The sequence below is a fragment of the Mesoplodon densirostris genome, chromosome 3 (genome assembly GCF_025265405.1).
Source record: "Mesoplodon densirostris isolate mMesDen1 chromosome 3, mMesDen1 primary haplotype, whole genome shotgun sequence".
In the NCBI taxonomy this organism is placed as follows: domain Eukaryota; kingdom Metazoa; phylum Chordata; class Mammalia; order Artiodactyla; family Ziphiidae; genus Mesoplodon; species Mesoplodon densirostris.
The window spans coordinates 176260662-176282646 of record NC_082663.1 but is presented as its reverse complement, the minus strand read 5'-3'; the positions used below and the strand labels follow the sequence as shown (position 1 = coordinate 176282646).

General features: G+C 35.1%; 1 protein-coding gene across 2 annotated transcripts in view; it reads right to left on the bottom strand.

Moving 5' to 3' along the window:
* Nucleotides 1–3394: 3394 nt before the first annotated feature.
* Nucleotides 3395–21985, bottom strand: part of LOC132486006 (zinc finger protein 354B) — a 30190-nt gene continuing 11599 nt past the window's right edge. For both annotated transcript variants that reach the window (XM_060092658.1, XM_060092659.1), the window contains exon 5: nt 3395–5944. In XM_060092658.1, coding sequence (XP_059948641.1) covers nt 4359–5944 — 1586 coding nt within the window. In that variant the 3' untranslated portion in view covers nt 3395–4358. The remainder of the gene's footprint in view (nt 5945–21985) is intronic.

Sequence of the window (21985 nt, the reverse complement as noted above, 5' to 3'; positions counted from 1 at the left end):
GCTCTCACTGAAAGTTCTCTCTCTCAAACAAAACAAAACAAAAAATCTTTAAAAATAGTTCTTGAAAGTTGTATTCCTTAAACAACTGTTTTTATAACCTGAAGCACACTGACTTACAATACTAACTGAAATTATATGTTCTCATTTTGAAAGCATAACTGCACCTTAATTAAAAAGAAAATAACACTGTCAGCTTGAAGAATTTTAGCATCTGTGGTATGTCAATTTGGGCAGGACAATTGTCAAGCACCAAGAGCAGAGCTAACCTTTGTTTTTGGTTTTTTATCTTCTCACTAAACGTTTCTCACAGACTGTCTCAAACTCTTCTCAGGAACCCATCCTTCAGCCAGTTTCTCAAGCCAGAAACTTTGAACCTCCTGCCCCATCAGTCTTCCTAAAACAGGTTTCAAATTGGCCATTTGCTCCTCAGAAATATACTCTGATTTAATATCTAAGGATCATATCCAAACTCCTGTACTCTCAGATAGCATTTAAAGTTTCTAATAACCTAACTCTAGCTTTCATTTCCAATATTATTTTTTCTTTTATCCTATCAGGAATCCTCCACATCAGCAAGGCTTGTTTACCTGCTGGTCTCTACAGATGCTACATACACTCTCCTTCTGAGCCTTTTGCTCCCATGGTACTCTTGTCCTTACCATCCCATTCCTCTCTCTAGGTATTATGAGTCCATCCATCCTTCAGATTTGGATGATAAAAAATTTTGCTCTGAGTTCTTAAACACATCTTGGTCACTTCATCAAGCTTCTACTTATTAAGGAAGAAACCTGATCTTATAAACACATACAACATAGATGATGATGTATCATGACCAGGTAGAATTTATTTCAGGAACACAACATCGGTTAGCATAAAAATTCAGTCCATATAATTACCTATTAAAAGTGTGAAGAGAACAATTATGATTATTTCACTAAATGTAGAAAATAAATATGACAAACTACTACTCTCATTTATGATAAAAACTCACAGCACACTGGGAATACAGGGGTATGTTTCTATTTTGATAACAGATATCCACAGACAAACTAAAGGTAACATCAATAAATAGTGAAAAATGAATGCCATCATTCATATTCAACATTGTACTGGCTTGTATATAGTACTATAATGTAAGAAGAAAATTTTAAATGTATTACAACTAGAAGAGAAAAATAAAATGGTTATTATTTACAGATGATCATTGTTTGCAGAAAATTCCAAAGAATCTACAAACAAGCTATTAGAAAAAGTCAATTTAGCAAGGTTATTGGCTATACGGTCAATATAGAAAAATCAATTGTATTTCTATGTACTAGTAACAAATAATTGGAAAACGAAGTTTAAAAAATACTTACAAGAGTACAGTGAGGACATCATATCCTCTTATGCTTCCTTTCCATTGCAAACTTTTCCCCTATGTGAATGTCTTTCCCTCTACCTCCACACACTTGTTGAACTCCTATAATCCTTTCCAGTCTCTGTTCAGACTTATCACTCTTTTAAAGCATTCCTTCTTATCCTAAGTACTTTTTAAACTTTAATTTACCAGCAAATTCTTTTCTTAAAAAAAACACAAAAAGTAACACAGATATGAAACATATAGAATAAAAGTGGAGCTTTCTTACTGAAACAGGAGTATAGAGTGAACTCAGAGCCATGACTTCCTAAAAAGTCTCCAAAACACAGATTGAAACTCATTAACATTTTTAAGCACCCAAAGATCCAAAAATTGCTACCTAGTCAACATGTTAAAAAGTGAAATCTTTCTCCGGCTTTACAGAAAATAAGGTCAGCAGATAGAAATTCCTTCACCTCCAAATTAAACAGAAACTTAGCTGCATTCCTCTTTCTGTAGGCTATCTTTCTCTCCAGCCTAAGGTAAATTCTTCCACCTATGCTCTAGTTCTTTCATCTCTCAGAAAATATGTTCCACACAATGATCTCTTCATTAGTTCATCTTCAGCATGTGTATACATTGCCTCAATTATTAACACAGAAATGCTAAGTAATTTTCTCCCTTCTAAATGCAACCCTCTTTTCTTCCCTTCATTTAAACTTCTTGAAACAGTGTAAAACAGCCCACTAGTTCTCATCTTCTAACCTAGAATAATGTGGCTTCTGTTCACCCTAATTAACAGAAACTGCTCTTGCCAAGGTCTCCAACATTCTAGCTACCAATTCCAATTTATTCTGTTATGTGATCTGTGGCACCCAACACTATGGAGATTCAGTTCTCCTTTGGGCTCAGTGACATCACTCTTCTGGCTTTTCTCCTACCTCTAGGGCCATTCCATTTCATCTTAAATTCCTTTTCCTCCACCAACTCCTTATTTACTGATGTTTTTTGTGGGGTTTATCCATGATCCTTGCTTCTCATTCTAATCTGTACACTCTGCTGTCCAAGTTCACATACTGTGGTTTTGACTACCAACTGTGTATTTTAATTACTCTGATTTCTAGTCTTCTGGCTCTAGACTTCTAGGCTTGTCTGTTCAGCTGTCTTCAACCTTCTAAATTCAGTCTCTACACCTTACTGCCAGAACAATTTCCCTTATATAAAATCTTTCATTGGTTCTAGAAATTTCAGAATCAAATTCAAGTTCTTTAGGATGGCAGGAAGACCTTCAGTTCTGCCTCCTTCTCAAGCTTCAACCTGTCATTCTCACAACTTAACAGATGTTCTACAAACATGTCATGCTGTCACCCACCTTTACCTTTGCTTATGTGGCTCCCTCCCCTTGAAGCACTCATCTCACTCTCTGGAGAATTCCCATTATTCTTCCAAAACTGGGCTCAGGCATGACTGTCCCTGGTCCTTTCGGGCTCCCTTCGTTAGGTCCATTCCTCCTTTCCCCATCCTGCACAAATCTCTACAGCATTTGTGTTCTGTAACATAGTATCATTGTATCATCTATTTCTCTGTGAAAACTACTCTAACACATGGTAATTTACTTACTTTGTTACCTCTTCAATGCCCTCCTTTTGCCCCTTAATTCATGACTTCTTGAAGGCCTGTTCTTTGCTCCTGAATAATTTCCAGTGCCTGGGATAATACCTGGCTCAGGGGTTAAACAAATATTTACTGAGTAAACTGGTTTTTAAAAGGTTTAGAATTCTTTCCCTTCTTTTATTTTCCTTTGGAGTCTGAGATTTTTAAAAACTAGAAAACCTCAAGTGGGGAAAACATGCTTTTATTTCATGAAATTGATCCCTTTTTAAGACTTTGCCACAGGTGATAAGTTCTTAGGAATTCTTCTACAGCAAACTAAAAAAAAATAGCTTTAACTTTAAAGTGATTACCTAATCAAAGTATATTTTTCCTACTTAAAGTAGCACGCTGTACAGAACATAGCAAGTACAGTTATAGAATAAATATGACTTCAATACAACAAAGAAAAATAATTCTGAAAACAAAATTAGAAATTGCATAAAAAATTTGGGAAACAGGTATAGTTTGGAAGTAACTAGAAAAATAAAGGAGGAAGAGAACAGAGGGGTTTTTTTGTTTTTGTTTTGCCTCTTTTTTGATGAAAACCATGTACAAAGTTTGACAACACTTTAGGAAAAGGCAAGTTCCAGACTGAGGTAGTTTGCAGTTTATTTTTATCTATTATTTGGTCCTTGGCTCTATAAATGAATATATTTTAAGATTTTGTTTGCTATTAAAATGTTAGTTGTAATAAATATGCTATTATCTTATACAGTTGGTTTCTAATGAGAAATCCAGCACCCCTGCACCCAGATTTTTCTGTTTATATGTTGAATAAAGTGTATAATGCTGTATAAAGAGAAAAACCTTACCTTTTATCTTACAAATGGCCAAAATCAATATTTTGTGATTTATTTGTCTCAGGATATTTTAAAAAGTGACTGACAGGTATGAAAGTGTCCCACATATTTATTACACAGTCAAGGTTTATCCTTAGACTTTAATAACTGTGAGGACTAAATTAAAATAGAAGTTTTATCATATTCATTACATTTACTAAATCATTCTCAAGTATGTATACAGTTGTCCCTCAGTATCCATGGGGGACTATTTCCAGGACCCCCCCACAGATACCAAAATCTTAGGATGATCAAGTCCCTTATATAAAATAGTGTAGGATTTGCATATAACCTATGCACATCCTCTCATATACTTTAAATCATCTCTAAATTACTTGTAATACCTAATACAATGCAAATGCTATGAAAATAGTTGCCGGTGTGTGGTAAATTTAAATTTTGCTTTTTGGAACTTACTGGAATTTTTTTTCTGAATATTTAAAATTTGCAGTTATTTGAATCAATGGATGTGGAACCCAGAGATAAGCAGGGCCAACTGTATTCTAATAAGCTTTGGTTTAAGGATTTCACACATGCAAATCCACTTTGAAGGAGTTCTCTTCAATGTGAATTTTATAATGGTTAGTAAGGGACGACCTCTGGCTGAAGAGTTTTCCACATGCATTACATTCATAGGGTTTCTCTCCAGTATGAATTCTTTGATGCGCAATAAGTGATGAGCTCTGCCTAAAAGTTTTCCCACATGTATTACATGCAAAGGGTTTTTCTCCTGTATGAATTCTTTGATGTTGTATAAGAGCTGCACTTTGGCCAAAGGATATCCCACATTCCAGACATTGATATGGTTTCTCTCCTGTATGAATTCTCTGGTGATTACTAAGGGATGAGTTACACCTGAATGTTTTCTCACACTCATTACATTTATAGGGTCTTTCTCCAGTATGCATTCTCTGATGTTGAATGAGAGCTGAACTTTGTCTGAAGGCTTTCCCACACACTTTACACTTACATGGTTTCTCTCCAGTATGAATTCGCTCATGAATAATGAGTGTTGAGTGGGAACTTAAGGCTTTACCACATTCATTACAATTATACAGTTTCTCTCCAGTATGAATTATTCGGTGTCTATTAAGTCGTGAAATAGAAGTGAAACCTTTTCCACATTCATTACATCTATAAGGCTTTTCTCCAGTGTGAATTCTTTCATGTTGAATAAGAGATGCACTCTGACTGAAGGCTCTCCCACATTCACTACATTTAAAAGGTTTCTCTCCTGTGTGAATTCTCTGATGATAACGAAGAGATGAACTAGACTTAAAGGTGTTGCCACATTCATTACATAAATAGGACTTCTTTCTGAGATGAATTCTCTGACATCCAGAAGGGGATGTGCTACAACTGGATGCCTTCCTTCCTGGGTTATATTTGTGGGGATTTTCTCGAGCATGGATTTTTTGATGTATAAAAAGGGTAGACCTTCTGCTGAAGGATTTACCACATTCTTTACATCTGTAGGATTTTTCCACAGTATGGGTTCTTAGGTGTTTACAAAGGGATGCACTATGGCTGAAGGCTTTTCCACATTCTTTACAAATATAGGGTTTCTCTCCAGTATGAGTTCTTTGATGTTGAATAAGAGCTGAACTTTGGCTGAAAGCTTTCAAACATTCTTTACATTTAAATAATTTCTCTCCAGTATGATTTTTCTGATGTTTACGAAGGGATGAATTGTGAATGAAGGCTTTTTCACAAATGTTACATTTATAGCGTTTCTCTACTGTCTTGATTTTTGGTTGGTTAAGTAAATTTGAATCCTGCCTGAAGCTAGTTCTTTGTATTTCATATTTTGAGGGTGTTTTTTCTCTAGCAATCTTCTGTTGCTTAACAAACGCTGATTTCAGGCTGAAATTCTGGCCAAAGTCATTATTTTTATGGCTTCTTTCTACAGTGAGGATCTTTGTATGGGTGACTGAAATTATTTGTAAACTTTCATTTTTGTCCTTCTGTTTCTTTATTCTGTCTTCATATAAGCAGGGTTTTTCTGATATGAAGTTCCAGGGTTCATTTTTTTTGAGTCTTTTCCTTACTGGCCCCCAAAATGATGAGTCTTGAGTTTGAGTTGACTTTGTGGTTTTAGGACTGCTCTTACATCCTGAAAAAAACAAAAAAAGAAAGAAATTGCCAATGATTCACATGATTAGCTGAGACTAAATGTGTAGAAGGACTAAATATTAATGATATCTAAATAAGGCATTGCATTCTGGCTAAAAGAAACTAGCAAGAGGAAAAAATAGGAAAGTAACAGTGTTACTTTTATTTTATAACAGTATAAAATAATAATGGATGAGAGCTGGTGTACTAGGGTGAATAAAACAAAGATGCTCATTTAAAGAAGGTGAAAGTATACACATTACCAGGAGAATGGAGAGAAGGCATCAGAGGAGGAGTATGAATTGGGAAATGCAGTCTAGTATCCAAAGCCTATGACAGACTCACACATTATCTCCATGACATCATTCTCATTTCCGTAATTATTTCTAATCTTGAATGTCTTCCCTACTTTTCCTACATGTCAAACTTCTCTGTAGCCTTCAGATTCAGTTCCAGTGTTAAGCTCCTCTTTGCACCCTTTCCTGACTCTGAGCTCCAACAATCGATTCCCCTTATTATACCACTTAACCACAGTATATTATAATATATACCTAAGGGAAAAAATTATGAGTATATCTAGAGATAATGAGAAAGCCTAAAAAAAATTCAGTACCACTGATAATAAAAATATTCAAGAAAACAGGAATTGAGGGATGCTTCCTCAACAAGATAAGTACATATACTTTAGTCCTAAAGCCAGTATCTTATTTAATGAAGAAACTCTTGAGACATTTCCACTATGATCAAGAACAAGGCAAGGATGCCCATTACTTTCACTTCTATTCAACACTGTACTAGATGTATCAACGAATACAAGTACACAAGCAAAATCAATTAGAGGCATAAGGATGAGTAAAGAGGAAATAAAACTATCTCTATTTGCTGATGATATAATACTATAGCTGAAATTAAACCTCAGAGAATCAATGATAAGCCTGATCAGCGACATACCAGGATATAACACACTAAAATCAATCATCTTCATTTATACAAAGATTTAGGGACATGAATTTACAAGAAATATGAAAAACTTATATGAGAAAAAATTTAAAACAGTCTTTAAAAAATTTTTTTTAAGATTTTTTTTATTGTTGTTGTGGACCATTTTTAAAGTCTTTATTGAGTTTTTACAATATTGCTTCTGTTTTATGTTTTGGTTTTTTGGCCCGAGGCATGTGGGATCTTAGCTCCCTGACCAGGGATCAAACCCACACCCCCTGCATTGGAAGGTGAAGTCTTAACCACTGGACTGCCAGGGAAGTCCCTAGAACAGTCTTGAATGACATTAAAGTCACCTGAAAAACCTGTCCTATTCTTGGATAAAACACTTCAATGTTATAAAAAATAAGGATTAAAGAATATATATATATATAAAGATATTTTAAATTCTGCTGTAATTAACAACATAACTTTACAACTTAAGGAACTAGAAAAAGAACAAACTAAACTCAAAGCTAGCAGAAGGAAGAAATAATAAAGACAAGAGCCTAGATACATAAAACAGAAAATAGAAAAACAGTAGAGAAAAAAATCAACAAATGCAAAATCAGTTATTTGAAAAGATCTACAAAATTGACAAACCTTTAGTGAGACTGACTAAAAATAAAACAGAGAAGACACAAAGTACTAAAATCAGAAATGCAAGTTGGCAACATTACCACGGAGTCAAAAGAAATAAAAAGGATTATAAGGAAAAACCATGGATAACTGTATGACAAAAAATTGTATAGCCTAGATAATATGGACAAATTCCTAGAAACACAAAACTTACCCAAACTGAATTATGAAGAAGTAGAAAATCTGAACAGACATATAACTAGTAAAACAACTGAACCAGTAATCAAAGCCTCCCAATAGTAAAAATGTTCTGTACCAGATAGTTTTACTGTCTATCAAATATTAAAGATGAACTAACACCACTCCTTCTGAAACTCTTCCAAAAAACTAAAGAGGAGGCAATATTTCCTAACTTATTCTATGAGGCCAGCATTGCCCTGATAATAAAGCCAGACAAAAACCCTATAAGAATAGAAAACTAAAGACCAATATTCCTTATGAATATTGATTTTAAAATCCTCAATAAAGCACTAGGCAAAGAGAATTCAGAATATTAGAATGATTATACACCATGAGATTTATCCTTGGAATGCAAGAATGGTTCAACATATGAAAACCAATTAAAGCAACACATCACATTAACAGAAAGAAGACACAAAATCACATGATCATCTCAAGTGATGTAGAAAAAAGCATCTGACAAAATTCAAAATTCAACACCTTTTCATGATTAAAAAAACACTCAATAAACTGGGACTGGAAGGAAAATACCCCAACACAATAAAGACCATCTTTAAAGAACCCATAGTTAACATCATACTCAATGGTTAAAGACTATAATCTTTTCCTCTGAGATCAGGAACAAGATAAGGATGCCCACTTTTACCATTTCAACCTAACGCAGTATTGGAATTTCTAGCCATAGCAATCAGGCAAGAAAAATAAATAAAAGATATCTAAATTGGAAAGGAAAAAGTAAAATGATCTCAGTCACAGATGACATGATCTTTTTTAAAAATTTATTTTATTGAAGTATAGTTGATTTACAATGTTGGGTTAATTTCTGCTGTACAGCAAAGTGATTTGAGTTACACATACATACATTCTTTTCATATTCTCTTCCATTATTTATGGTTTATCACAGGATATTGAATATAGTTCCCTGTGCTATACAGTAGGATCTTGTTTATCCATTCTATATATAATAGTCCGCAACAGATGACAACAGATGATCTTATATGTAGAAAATGTAAAGGTTCCAAAAAAAACTGTTAGAATACACAAATTCAGCAAAGTAGCAGGATAAAAAATCAAAACAAAAACAGTTGTGGTTTTATTCTCTAACAATGAACAAGCCAAAACAGAAATACAGAAAAGGATTTCACTTACGATAGCATCAAAAAGAATAAAATACTTAGGAATTAACTCAAAGGAGGTAAAAGATTTGTACACTGAAAACTACAAACACTGCAGAAAGTAAAGAAGACATAGGTAAATGGAAAAACATCAGGTATTTGCAGACTGTAAGATTTAATGTTGATAAGATGGCAATACTACCTAAAGTGATCTAGAGATTAAATGCAAGCCCTATCAAAATTCCAATGCCGTTTTTTTTGCAGAAATAGTAAAACTCATCTTAAAATTAATATGGAATCTCAAGAGACCCTGAAAAGCCAAAATAATCTTGAAAAAGAAGAACAAAGTTGGAGTACTCATAGTTCCTGATTTCAAAACTTATACAAAGTTACAATAATCGAAGCATTGTGGTACTGGCATAAAGATGAACATATAGACCAACAGAATAGAATAGGAAGTCTAGAAATAAACCTTCACATATATGGGCAAATGATTTTTGACAAGGGTGCCAAGACTATTTAATGGGGAAAAGACAGTCTTTTCAACAAATAGTGCTGGGAAAGCTGGATATCCACTTGCAAAAAAAATGAAGCTGGACCCTTTACCTAACACCATACACAAAAATTAACTCAAAATGAATACATGACTTAAATGTAATTTCTAAAACTATAAAATTCTTAGACGAAAACATAGGGCAAAAGCTTCATGACTTAGGATTTAGCAATGATTTCTGGGATAGGATACCAAAATCACAGGAAACAAAGGAAAAAAAAATAGACAAATAATTGGATTTCATCAAAATTAAAAGCTTCTGGGGGAATTCCCTGGCAGTCCAGTGGTTAGCACTCTCACTGCCAGGGCTCGAGTTTTATCTCTGGTCAGGGAACTAAGATCCTGCAAGCCAAGCAGTGTGGCCAAAAATAAAGAAAAATTAAAAATAAATAAATAAATAAAAGCTTTGGTACATCAAAGAACACTATCAGCAGAATAAAAAGGCAACCTACAGAACAGGAAAAAATATTTTCTAATTATGTATCTGATAAAGGGTTAATATCCAGAATATATAAAGAATTCCTACAACTCAACAATAAGAAAACAAACAATCCAACTTAAAAATAAGCAAAGGACTTGAATAGACATTTCTCTATAGAAGACATACCAATGGCCAATAAGCACATGAAAAGATGTTCAACATGTCAGGAAATAAAAATTCAAACCACAATATTCCACTTCATGTCTGTTAATATGGCTAATATATATGTGTGTGTGTATATTTTATATACATGTGTGTATGTGTGTGTGTATACACACAGAAAATAACAAATGTTGGCAAGGATGTGGAGAAACTGGAACCCTTGTGCACTGCTATTGGGAACGTAAAATAATATAGCCACAGTGGACAACAGTATGGCAGTTCTTCAAAAAGTTAAGCAGAGAATTACCATGGGATTCAGTAATTCCATTCCTACAGATATACCGAAAAGAATTGAAAGCAAAGACTCAAAGAGATATCTGTAGACCCATGCTCATAATAGCATTATTCACAATAGCCAAAAGGTGGAAACAATCCAAATGTCCACTGACAGATGAATGGATAAACAAGAAGTAGTATATACATATAATGGATTATCATTCAGCTTTACAGAGAAATGAAATTCTGATAGATGCTACAACATGGATGAACCTTGAAGACATCATGCAGTGTGAAATAAGCCAGACACAAAATGACAAGTGTCATATGATTCCAATTCTGAGGATTCTAGAACAGTCAAATGCAGAGATAGAAAGTAGAATAGTGATTACCAGAGGCTGGAGAGAAAAGCAGATAGAGAATTATTATTTAATGGGTAGAGAGTTTCAGTAAGGGATTATAAAAAAACTTCTCCAGATGGATAATGATAATGGTTACAACACTGTGAATGTACTTAGATTAATGGCACCAAAGTGTATACTTACAAATAGTTAAAATGGTAAACTTTACATTTTTATTTTACCACAATAAAAAAAATAATTAGGGGACAATAAAATGTTTTGTTGAGAATTTGGGTAAATTGGAACCTACATACATAGCTGGTGGGAATGTAAAATAGTAAATACAACTGCTCTGGGAAACAGTTTGGTAGTTACTTAAAAAGTTAAACATAGCCTAAACATATGACTCAGTAATTTCATCCTAAGTATACACCCATGAGAAATGAAACATATGTTAAAATAAAAACTTTTACACAAATGGTCATAGCAGCATTATTTGTAATAACCAAAAATGGAAACTCAAATGTCCATCAACAGATGAATGGATAAACAAAAGGTGATCTATCCATACAATGGAATATTAGTCATCCATAAGAAGGAATGAGGTACTGATACATATTACAACATGAATGAATCTTGAAAATATGCTAAGTAAAAGAAGCCAGATAGAAAGAGCTACATATTATATGATTCCACTTACATGAAATGTCCAGAATAGTCAAATCCATAAAGACAGAAGGTAGATTAGGAGTTCCCAGGGGTTAGGAGGATGCAGGAATGTGGAGTGATTGCTAATTGGTACAGGATTTCTTTCTGGGGTAATGAAAATGTTCTAAAATTAGTGGCAATAGTTGAAGATCTTTGTGAACATACTTAAAACTATTAAATTGTATATTTTAAAAGCATGAATTTTATAGTATGTGAATTTTACCTCAACACAGTTGTTTAAAAAAGAGAGAGAGAAAAAGCAACAATTCCCAGCGTCATAGCCCTGTATGCTCCTGATCCTCACTTCCCCAGGTAAAAGGCTCTGTGATGACCAATGGTAGACTGAAAAAAAATGCCAGAGAAAGGAAGAACTCTAGCAAAGAGCCTGAGGAAGAGCTGAAGTGACCACCAGAAAGATTAATCTCACTTTGAATTGAAAAATATGAAAAAAATAACCAAGAAGATCGGAACAGGAGCACAGGAAACATAAAGTCCAGCTTAATTTAAATTCCCAGCTCACAACACTAGAAAAACTAAGTAAATGGAAAGAAAGCCATGGAAGAAAAAAGTAAGGATAAAAACAGGAATTAATAATGAAGAGAATAGATATCTCTATTCAAATCTATGAAAACCTATATGAAACAGATAATTCTCTAGAGAAATGCAGGTTACCAAAACTGACCCCATTACAATTAGAAAGCTGGGACAGACCAATTATCATTGAAAAAAATTAAGTTATTAAAGAGCAATCCTATAAAAAAGCACTGGAGAATTCTACCAAATCTTGAAGGACCAGATAGTCCCAAGGCTCTATAAATTATCCCAGTGCATTTAAAAGAAAGGAAAAGTTCCTAGTTCCTTTTATGAAGGAAATATAATATGCAAACAAACCAGATAATAATACAAAGAAAGAAAACTACATAACAGTATCAGTTATCAATATCAGTGCAAACATTCTAAGAAAATTATCTTTAGCAAACAGATTCCAACACCGCATTATTCCAGGAATGCAAGCAAAGTTGCTTCAATATTAGTAAAGCCATTAATATCATATAGTTTCCTCTTCTACCCTGTGGGTTATGACCAGAAATCATCTCCTACTCACTATAAATTCCTCAACATGGCACTCAAATTACAATTTTTGTTTTACTAATCTTCTTTAAACACAGTTTTTAAATCTTTTTGAACAATGTCAAATACTCTTAGTTGATATACACACATCTTTTAAACTCATATTAGAAATTGCATTATAGAATAGTTAGGTTGTGGGGAGGTTTCAGGACCAATCCAAGCAGGGAAACAGGTAGGCATTATTGAGGTAGTGTATGGAAGTGTCAAAATATAAGATGAAGCCAAAAGTTGTGAGCTAGGAAAAGCCAGTATGTGCCTCAAGCAAGAGGCAATAATGAACTGCATGCAATACTGAAAAGTCAAGGGTCAGTAATATGGACAGCCAAGGACAGAAGGAGGTAAAGGAGGGCTAACATGATAATAGTAAAAAACTGAATTCAACTAAAATTTTATTAAGGCCATAATTCAATGATTTCAGCTAGAATGATATTTATATGGTTCACTGAACTATAAAAGATAGCACAGGGCATCCCTGGTGGCACAGTGGTTGAGAGTCTGCCTGCCAACGCAGGGGACATGGGTTCGTGCCCCGGTCCGGGAAGATCCCGCATGCCACGGAGCGGCTGGGCCCGGGAGCCATGGCCGCTGAGCCTGGGCGTCCGGAGCCTGTGCTCCGCAACGGGAGAGGTCACAACAGTGAGAGGCCCACGTACGGCAAAAAAAATAAAAAATAAAAAATAAATAAATAAAAAACAAAACAAAAAAAGATAGCACAGTTTTAGTTTACAAAAAGTTAAATTTCAATAGTTAAGTTTTAAAGTAATGTTGGAACTAAAATGGAAAATAAAATATCCTGTAAATAAATCTCTGGCTCTGTTTTCTAAAGGAGCTCTAAACAATATCACCCCACCAGTACATGTGTGTTACAGTCTTCAAGATTTTGATCTCTAACACTAAAAAATGAGTGAGGACTCCTTAGAAGGATGGCTATTTCCTTTATGGCCTATGAGAGGTACAAAATATATGTGAGATTTCTTTGTATGTGCTCTGGAAGGTGGTACATAGTGAGTGTGGGATATACTGATATTAGTAGAAAGCAAGGATGCTAACAAAATTTATAACGTTAGTAAGATACGCATTAAATTCATTAGCACATTTGCCTATCATGTGTGGGGTGATAGGGAGTAGGGAAGAGAATGGAGTAGAAATGTAAGAATGAAAAAATGGGCCTTGTAGACATGAGTGTAAAAAATGTGCTATTAAACAGAGTATGGCTAACTCAATCCTCTGCCCTTGAGATTCAAAAATATATAATATATATACACAAACATATACGTGTGTGTGTGTGTGTGTGTGTGTAGGGCTGTGTCAAGGGACATAGGGACCTGCTTTAAAAGAGTTCCTGATGACTAAGTCGACAAGCTGTATCAAAAATACTACATCATAAAAAGCCATGAGTTCATAATGATAATAGAAAGAAAAAAATACTCTTAATTTAAAAAAAGGAACTATAACTAGACTGGTATTTTTGAGAAAATTATTATTCAGTTTTAAGTATGTTATCAAGATTGACAGATGACTACCCACACATAAAGACTTGTATATTCATCATTAATAAAAAGTTTGAAGAAAAAAAAAAACAGCTTCAAAATTCTAAAAGGAATAGTGTCAAGGACACTCACTTTATATGCCAAATTATAAAGGTGTAGACTACTACAAAGCATTAAAAAAACCAGACCAAGACATTCCATTCAGATAAGAGACCCTATCAGTCGGCTTGGATGAAAAAAGGTCATGATCTGCAAGATAGGATGACAATCTTATAAGCCTAGCTACAAGGCCCTGTATCAGTTCTACTCATCCCAACTACACCATAAAGTGCCAACACCAGAGTCCTAAATTCATACAAAGAAGAGCCTTGGACCATGGACCTCGTCAGTGTTCCTTATGACCAGCTTAGGGTTTTCTTCCTTTTATTTTGGTTTTAGCAAGGCCTACAAATCTATCCCTGGAGTGCAGATCAAACACTGGTCTATCTTAGACCAAACCTGAGCTACCTCATGAACAAGTCAGAAGTTGATAGAGACCAAAATGATCTTGCTTATCTCTCCTCTGCCAGGGGGCAGAAGGTCTAACAAATGACAAACAGTTGTCATCTGTGCATGGTCACCACCCTGACTAGTTTCTGTCATTAGGTCTAGATTCTCTCTCCTTGGCTCTGAAGACTTTGAGATTCTATCTTCAACCTTCTTCTTTCCCTAGCTGATTTTATCCACTCTAAAACCTGCTTGCTACATGAACGACTATCCCAACTTTCCTCAAAATACTTCTAACTGCCTACTAGCACTTCCATTTTAGTATTTTTCTTATACTTCAAATTCAGTCTGTCCAAACCTGAACCTGGCACATGCTTTTTCAAACCTTTTTACTATTTTCCCTAGTTCAGAATGACATCATAACCTTACAGTTGCTCTGCCGTAAGTTCTTAATCCCATCTCAAAACTTTCTGCCCCCTGCATTCCAAGCCTAGTCACCACATGCTCTTAATTAAATTCCATCACTGAAATGTCTCTAACTGCCATCCCTAAAGTATGCCTAGGTTGAGGGTCTCATTACCCTATAATGGTTACTGCTACTGACTCTCACTATGTTCCTTTGATCCCAGTTTCCTACCCATCCAGTATTATTTTCCACTGTTTTTATCCTTAGAGAACTCATCTTGTGTATTAGTTTCCTATGGCTGCTATAACAGAGTATCACAAACTTGGTGGCTTAAAACAACGCATTTTATTCTCTTACTGTCTAGAGGTCAAAAGTCTGAAATCAGTTTCACTGGGCTGAAACCAAGGTGTTAGTAGAGCTCAAGGGGAGAATCCACTCCCTTTCTTTTTCCAACCACTAGAGCTGCGTTCTTTGGCTCATGGTCTCTTCCTCCACCTTGAAAGCCAACAGCATAGCATCTTCATCATTATACTACCTCTGCTTTCTTGTCAAATTTCCTTCTGCCTCTCGCATAAAAAGTCAACTGTGATTACACTTGGGCACCCCTAGATAATCCAGGATAACTTCACCATCTCAAAATCCCTAATTCAATCATATTAAGGTAACTTAAGGCGATATTAAGGTAACATCACAGGGACTTCCCTGGTGGCGCAGTCATTAAGAATCCACCTGCCAATGCAGGGGACACGGGTTCGAGCCCTGGTCCGGGAAGATCCCAAATGCTGCGGAGCAACTAAGCCCGTGCACCGCAACTAGTGAGCCTGTGCTCTGGAGCCCGTGAGCCACAACTACTGAGCCCATGTGCCACAGCTACCGAGGCCCGCACTCCTGGAGCCCATGCTCTGCATCGAGAAACCACCGCAATGAGAAACCCGTGCACCCCACCGAAGAGTAGCCCCTGCTCACCACAACTAGAGAAAGCCCGCGTGCAGCAAAGAAAACCCAACACAGCCAAAAATAAATAAATTTAAAAACCAAAACAAAACAAAAGGTAACATCACAGGGTCCCAGTTATCTTTAGGGGCCATTATTCAGCCTATCACATTCTGTTATTTAAAAGACACTGATTACTCTTTATTTTATTCATTCAACAAATACTTACTGTGTTGTTACAATGTGCCAGACTCTATTCTAGGCACTGGTGTTCTGTAAGACACCAGAGATCTAGTAATGAAAAGAAATAATTCGTTTCCTCCAGGAGCCTAGTTTAACATTAGAAACAAATAATTCAACGTGCAGTCACAACACAATGTGACCATTTCTACAACAAAAGCAAAAGATAGAAACAGAAGCAAATGTGAGCTTTGAATAGTATCCAAACTATCCTTAGATAGTGGAGGAATGTAGGCAAGAAAAAGGTACAGGCAGTGGTTACAGTTTTCTAGGATTTTAGGGGACTAGCAGTTTGCTAGTGAAAACTTAAAACTTGAATTTTCCCTTTTGCCCAAAGGGAAAGATATGTGCTGCCACCCCTGCCCTTTTTCTTAGAATATTCTTTGAGAAAATTTGTATTTGTAAATCCTTCCTCTATGCCTTTGATATGTATGTAAACTTGTAAAGCCTCTGTGAGCATTACAAACCAGGAATGTTTTTGAGAGCCTGGGAGCCATCTCTTTGAAATGTAAACATCAAGAAAGATAGTGATCCTATCTCCCTGTCATTGTGGAAGTTTACCTAGTGCCTAGCTCCAAACTGTCACCACCTGCTCATCATACTATACCAGAAGTTTTCTTTTCACTAGCACAGATAGCCCAACTGCCAGGTGAATTTAGGATAAATATGAAAGAATGTATAGCTAACTGTGTTGTCAGTCCCCTTAAATGAGGACAAATTACAATTAACCTCGAGAACATGTACATAATTGCTCAGCTACATTACAAAAACAGAAAGAAACCCCACCCTTTTAATCTCATCAGCAGGTTACCTATGATGCAAGCGGAAATCTGGTTTAATGTTTATTCAATAGTAACTGTTTTCTGTCTTTTGGAGAGGTTTTTCTGGGTTGGCAGGAGATTAAAAAAAAAAAAACTTTCCCCAATACTACATGAAGGAATAAGGGTGAGGGTTGAAGGCAGAATCAATATTTTTTTTTACCCCAAATAAGGCTTTTTGGCCTTATTTCCTGAAGTATTTCCCTGATTTATCCAATGATCAGTCAGATTCAAGTCATATCTCAATAAAAATGTGACTTTAATTGGCACTCTCACAGGGCTTTCTTGAGAACCAGAGGATTGAAAGACTTAAAATTGGTATGCTGGGAACTACACATAACAGTATAATTATAGATGGGTGTGGTACTGCACATTTGTGAACATCCTGTGTCTTATTGAAAAAAGGAATGCTGGTCTAGACAATTTCTTCTTCGTAACTCCGTATTTTAAAACTTTTTATTATGGAAAAATTTCAATATATACAAAAATAGAGAGAACTGTACAATGGAACAACAACCACCAACACTTCATATATAAGCTCTACTACTCCTCCATCAGACTGGCTAAAACAAATCCTAAACATCATATCATTTCATCTAATAATGTTTCCAAATGCATTTCTCAAGGCTAAGGTCTTAAAAGAAAAACATCTCACAGCCAATGAACTTAACACTACTCACTAGTAGCATCTTATATACATGGAAGTGTTTGAACTTCCCTAATTGCTTCATAAATTTTTTCAATTAGGAAACAATCAAGGTTCACCCACTGCATTTGGTTGGTATGACTCTTAAATCTCTTTTAATCACTATGTTATAAATGTAATCTGCTGAAGTGAAGGTCATTTGGCCTCCCAGAAAAATATCTTAACCTGATAAAGAGCATCTGCAACAACCTAGAGCTAACAGTATACTTGATGGTGAAAGGCTAAATGCTTTATACTTAAGATCGGGAACAAGGCAAGAATGTCTGTTCTCACCACTCTTAATCAGTATAGTACTGAAAGTCTACTTAGTACAATATGGTAAGAAAAGGAAATAAAAAGCATACAAATCAGAAAGGAAGAAATAAAACTATCCCTATCTTGAGATGATAGTACATAAAAAAAATCCCTAGGAATATACAAAACATTTCCTAGAACTATTAGGAGTTTAGGAAGGTCACAGGATACAAGGATAAACATACAAAAATCAATATTATTTCCATATACTATGGACATGTGGGCACTGAAATTATATTTACAATACCATTTATAATTACTCAAAAAATACTTAGGTGTAAATGTAACAAAATATGTACAGGGCTTGTATTCTGCGAACTACAAAACACTGATGAAAGAAATTAAGTAAGAGCTAAATAGGGAATTCCCTGGTGGTCCAGTGGTTAGGACTCAGCGCTTTCACTGCTGAGGGACTGAGGGCCCAGGTTAAATCCCTGGTCGGGGAACTAAGATCCCATAAGCTGCACATTGTGGCCAAAAACAAAAACAAAAAATAGCTAAATACATGGTAAGATACACCATATTGATGGATTGGAAGATTCAGCATAGTAAAGATCTCAACTCTCTCCAAGTTTACTTGGTTTACTGCAATATCTCAGCAAGATTTTTTTGTAGATATAAATAAGATTATTCTAAAATTTATATGGAAAAGCAAAGAAACTAGAATAGTTAAAGCAACTTTGAAAAAGAATAAAGAAATAATCAACCCATCCAATATTAAAGCCTATATATAGCTACAGTAATCAACACTGTGTGATGTGGGTGGAGGGATAAACACACAGATCAGTGAAACAGAACACCTAGAAACAGACTCACAAATGTGCTCAACAGCTTTTTGACAAAGGGGTAAAAGAACTGAGTGGAGGAAGATAGCTTATTCAACAAATAATGCTGGGACAACTGACTGCCATAAGCCAAAAAAATGAATCTTGACCGAATCCTATATCTAATACAAAAATTAAATGCAAAAGAATCACAGAAATAAATGTACAGTGTAAAACTACAGCATTTTTAGAAAAAACACAGAAGAAAATCTACAAGATATGAGGATAGGCAGAGTTCTTAGACTTGACAACGAAAGGACAATCCATAAAAGGAAACACTGATGAACCAGACCTCTCAAAATTAAAACTTTTGTTCCTCAGAGACACAATTAAGAGGATGAAAGGAAACTAAAGACTAGGAAAAAATATTTGCAAACCACATATCCATCAAATGACTACCATCTAGAATATATAAAAAACTCTCAAATCCCAACAGCAAAAAAACCAAACCATACAATTAGAAAATGGACAAAAGACATGAACAGACATTTCATCAAAGAAGATATACAGATGGCAAAAAAGTACATGGAAATATGTTCAACATCATTAGAACTTAGGAAGATGCAAATTAAAATCACAGTGTATATCACCATATACCTATCAGAATGGCTAAAATAAAAGTATTGACAACACAAAATGTTGGCAAGGATGCACAGAAACTGAATCACTCATACGCTGCTGCGTTGCTGGTGGAATGTAAATTGGTACAGCCACTCTGGAAAACAATTTAGCTGTGTCTTTCAAACTAAACATGCAACTACAACATGACCCAGTAATTGCACTCCTCCACATTTATCACAGAGAAATAAAAACTTACTTTTGCACAAAAACCTGTACACAAATGTTTATAGCAATGTTGTAATTGTCAGAAACTGGAGACAACCCATATATCCTTCAACAGTGAATGGTTATGTAACTGTGGTATATGTATTTTACAAAAACTATTCAGCAATCAAAAGGAATGAAATATTGATAAGGAACAAGGAAATACTGACAAGGAACTACTTGAATAAATTTCCAGAGAATTATGCTGAGTGAAGAAAAAAACAGTCCTAAAAGGTTGCATACTGTATGACTCCATTTAAATAACATTCCTGAAATGACAAAATTATAGAAATGGACTAGTGGTTACAAAGGGTTAAGAATAAGAGGAGGTGAGGAACAGGGACAAGGAACAAGAGGAAAGTGGGTGTCTAAAAATGAGTAACAGGAAGGATCCTTATGGTGACAGAAGGAATTCTTCCATATCTTTACTGTATCAACATCAATATCTTGTTTGCAGTCTTGAACTATAGTTTTGGAACTGGGTAAAGGACCAATGGGATCTCTCTGTACTACTTCTTATGTGAATCTAAAATTATCTTAAAATCAAAAAAAAAATTTTTAAAGTAAAATTCCCTCTAAAGTAAAAAATCAAATTGGTATCATTCCTCCAAATCTGATCTCCTAGTACCACTATCTCAGTGAATTATATCATTATCCATCCCTGAACAAGTCACAAACCAAGCAAGCATCCTTGACAACACAATCTCCTTTATCTTCCATGTCCAATTCATCTTTAAGTCCTGCTGCATTTATCTCCTAAACGTCTCTGAAACTGGTTCCCTTCTTTCTGTGTCCATCACCACTAACCTAGCCAAGTCATTCATGCATTCATTAACTGGAAGCCAACTCTGACTGAGCACTATTTTAGGTACTGGAGAAATGGGTACAAATGAAACAGACAACCCAGCACAAGAGGGTTTATAATTCAGAGGAAGAGCAGATTATAAATAAATAAGTACTATTTTGCAGTGATAAGTACCCTGAGAGAAAATAACACATGGTGAGGGCATAAAGACTGTGGAAGAATGCTGGAGAGGGTGTAGAGAAAAGGGAACCCTCTTACACTGTTGGTGGGAATCCCACTCCTGGGCATATATCCAGAAAAAACTATAATTTGAAAACATACATGCACCCCTAGTGCCCACTCTTGCCACTATTATTCAACATAGTTTTGGAACTCCTAGACACGGCAATTAGAGAAGAAAAAGAAATAAAAGGAATCCAAATTGGAAAAGAAAAAATAAAACTGTCACTGTTTGCAGATGACATGATACTATACATAGAAAATCCTAAAGATGCCACCAGAAAACTGCTAGAGCTAATCAATGGATTTAGTAAAGCTGCAGTATACAAAATTAATACACAGAAATCTCTTGCATTCCTATACACTAACAATAAAAGATCAGAAATAGAAATTAAGGAAACAATTCCATTTACCACTGCAACAGAAAGAATAAAATACCTAGAAATAAAACTATCTAAGGAGACAAAAGACCTGTATGCAGAAAACTATAAGATACTGATGAAAGAAATCAAAGACTACACAAACAGATTGAGAGATATACCATGTTCTTGGATTGGAAGAATCAACATTGTGAAAATGACTATACTACCCAAAGCAATCTACAGATTCAGTGCAATCCCTATCAAATTACCAATGGCATTTTTCACAGAATTAGAACCAAAAATTTTACAATTTGTATGGAAACACAAAAGACCCCGAATAGCCAAAGCGATCTTGAGAAAGAAAAAGGGAGCTGGAGGAATCAGGCTCCCTGATTTCAGACTATACTACAAAGCTACAGTAATCAAGACAGTATGGTACTGGCACAAAAACAGAAATATAGATCAATGGAACAGGATAGAAAACCCAGAGATAAACCCACACACATATGGTCACCTAATCTATGACAAAGGAAGCAAGAATATACAATGGAGAAAAGACAGTCTCTTCAATAAGTGGTGCTAGGAAAACTGGACAGCTACACGTAAAAGAAGAAAATTAGAACAGTTCCTAACACCATACACAAAAATAAACTCAAAATGGATTAAAGACCTAAATGTAAGGCCAGACACTATAAAATTCTTTGAGGAGAACATAGGCAGAACACTCTTGATATAAGTCACAGCAAGATCTTTTTTGACCCACCTCCTAGAGCTATGAAAATAAAAACAAAAATTAAAAATGGGACCTAATTAAACTTAAAAGCTTTTGACAGCAAAGGAAACCATAACAAAATGAAAACCCTCAGAATGGGAGAAAATATTTGCAAATGAAGCACCTGACAAAGGATTAATCTCCAAAATATACAAACAGCTCATGCAGCTCAGTATAAAAAAATAATAATAATAATTTAAAAATGGGCGGAAGACCTAAATAAACGTTTCTCCAAAGAAGACATATAGATGGCCAAAAAACACATGGTAAGATGCTCAACATCACTAATTATTAGAGAAATGCAAACCAAAACTACAATGAGGGGCTTCCCTGGTGGCACAGTGGTTGAGAGTCTGCC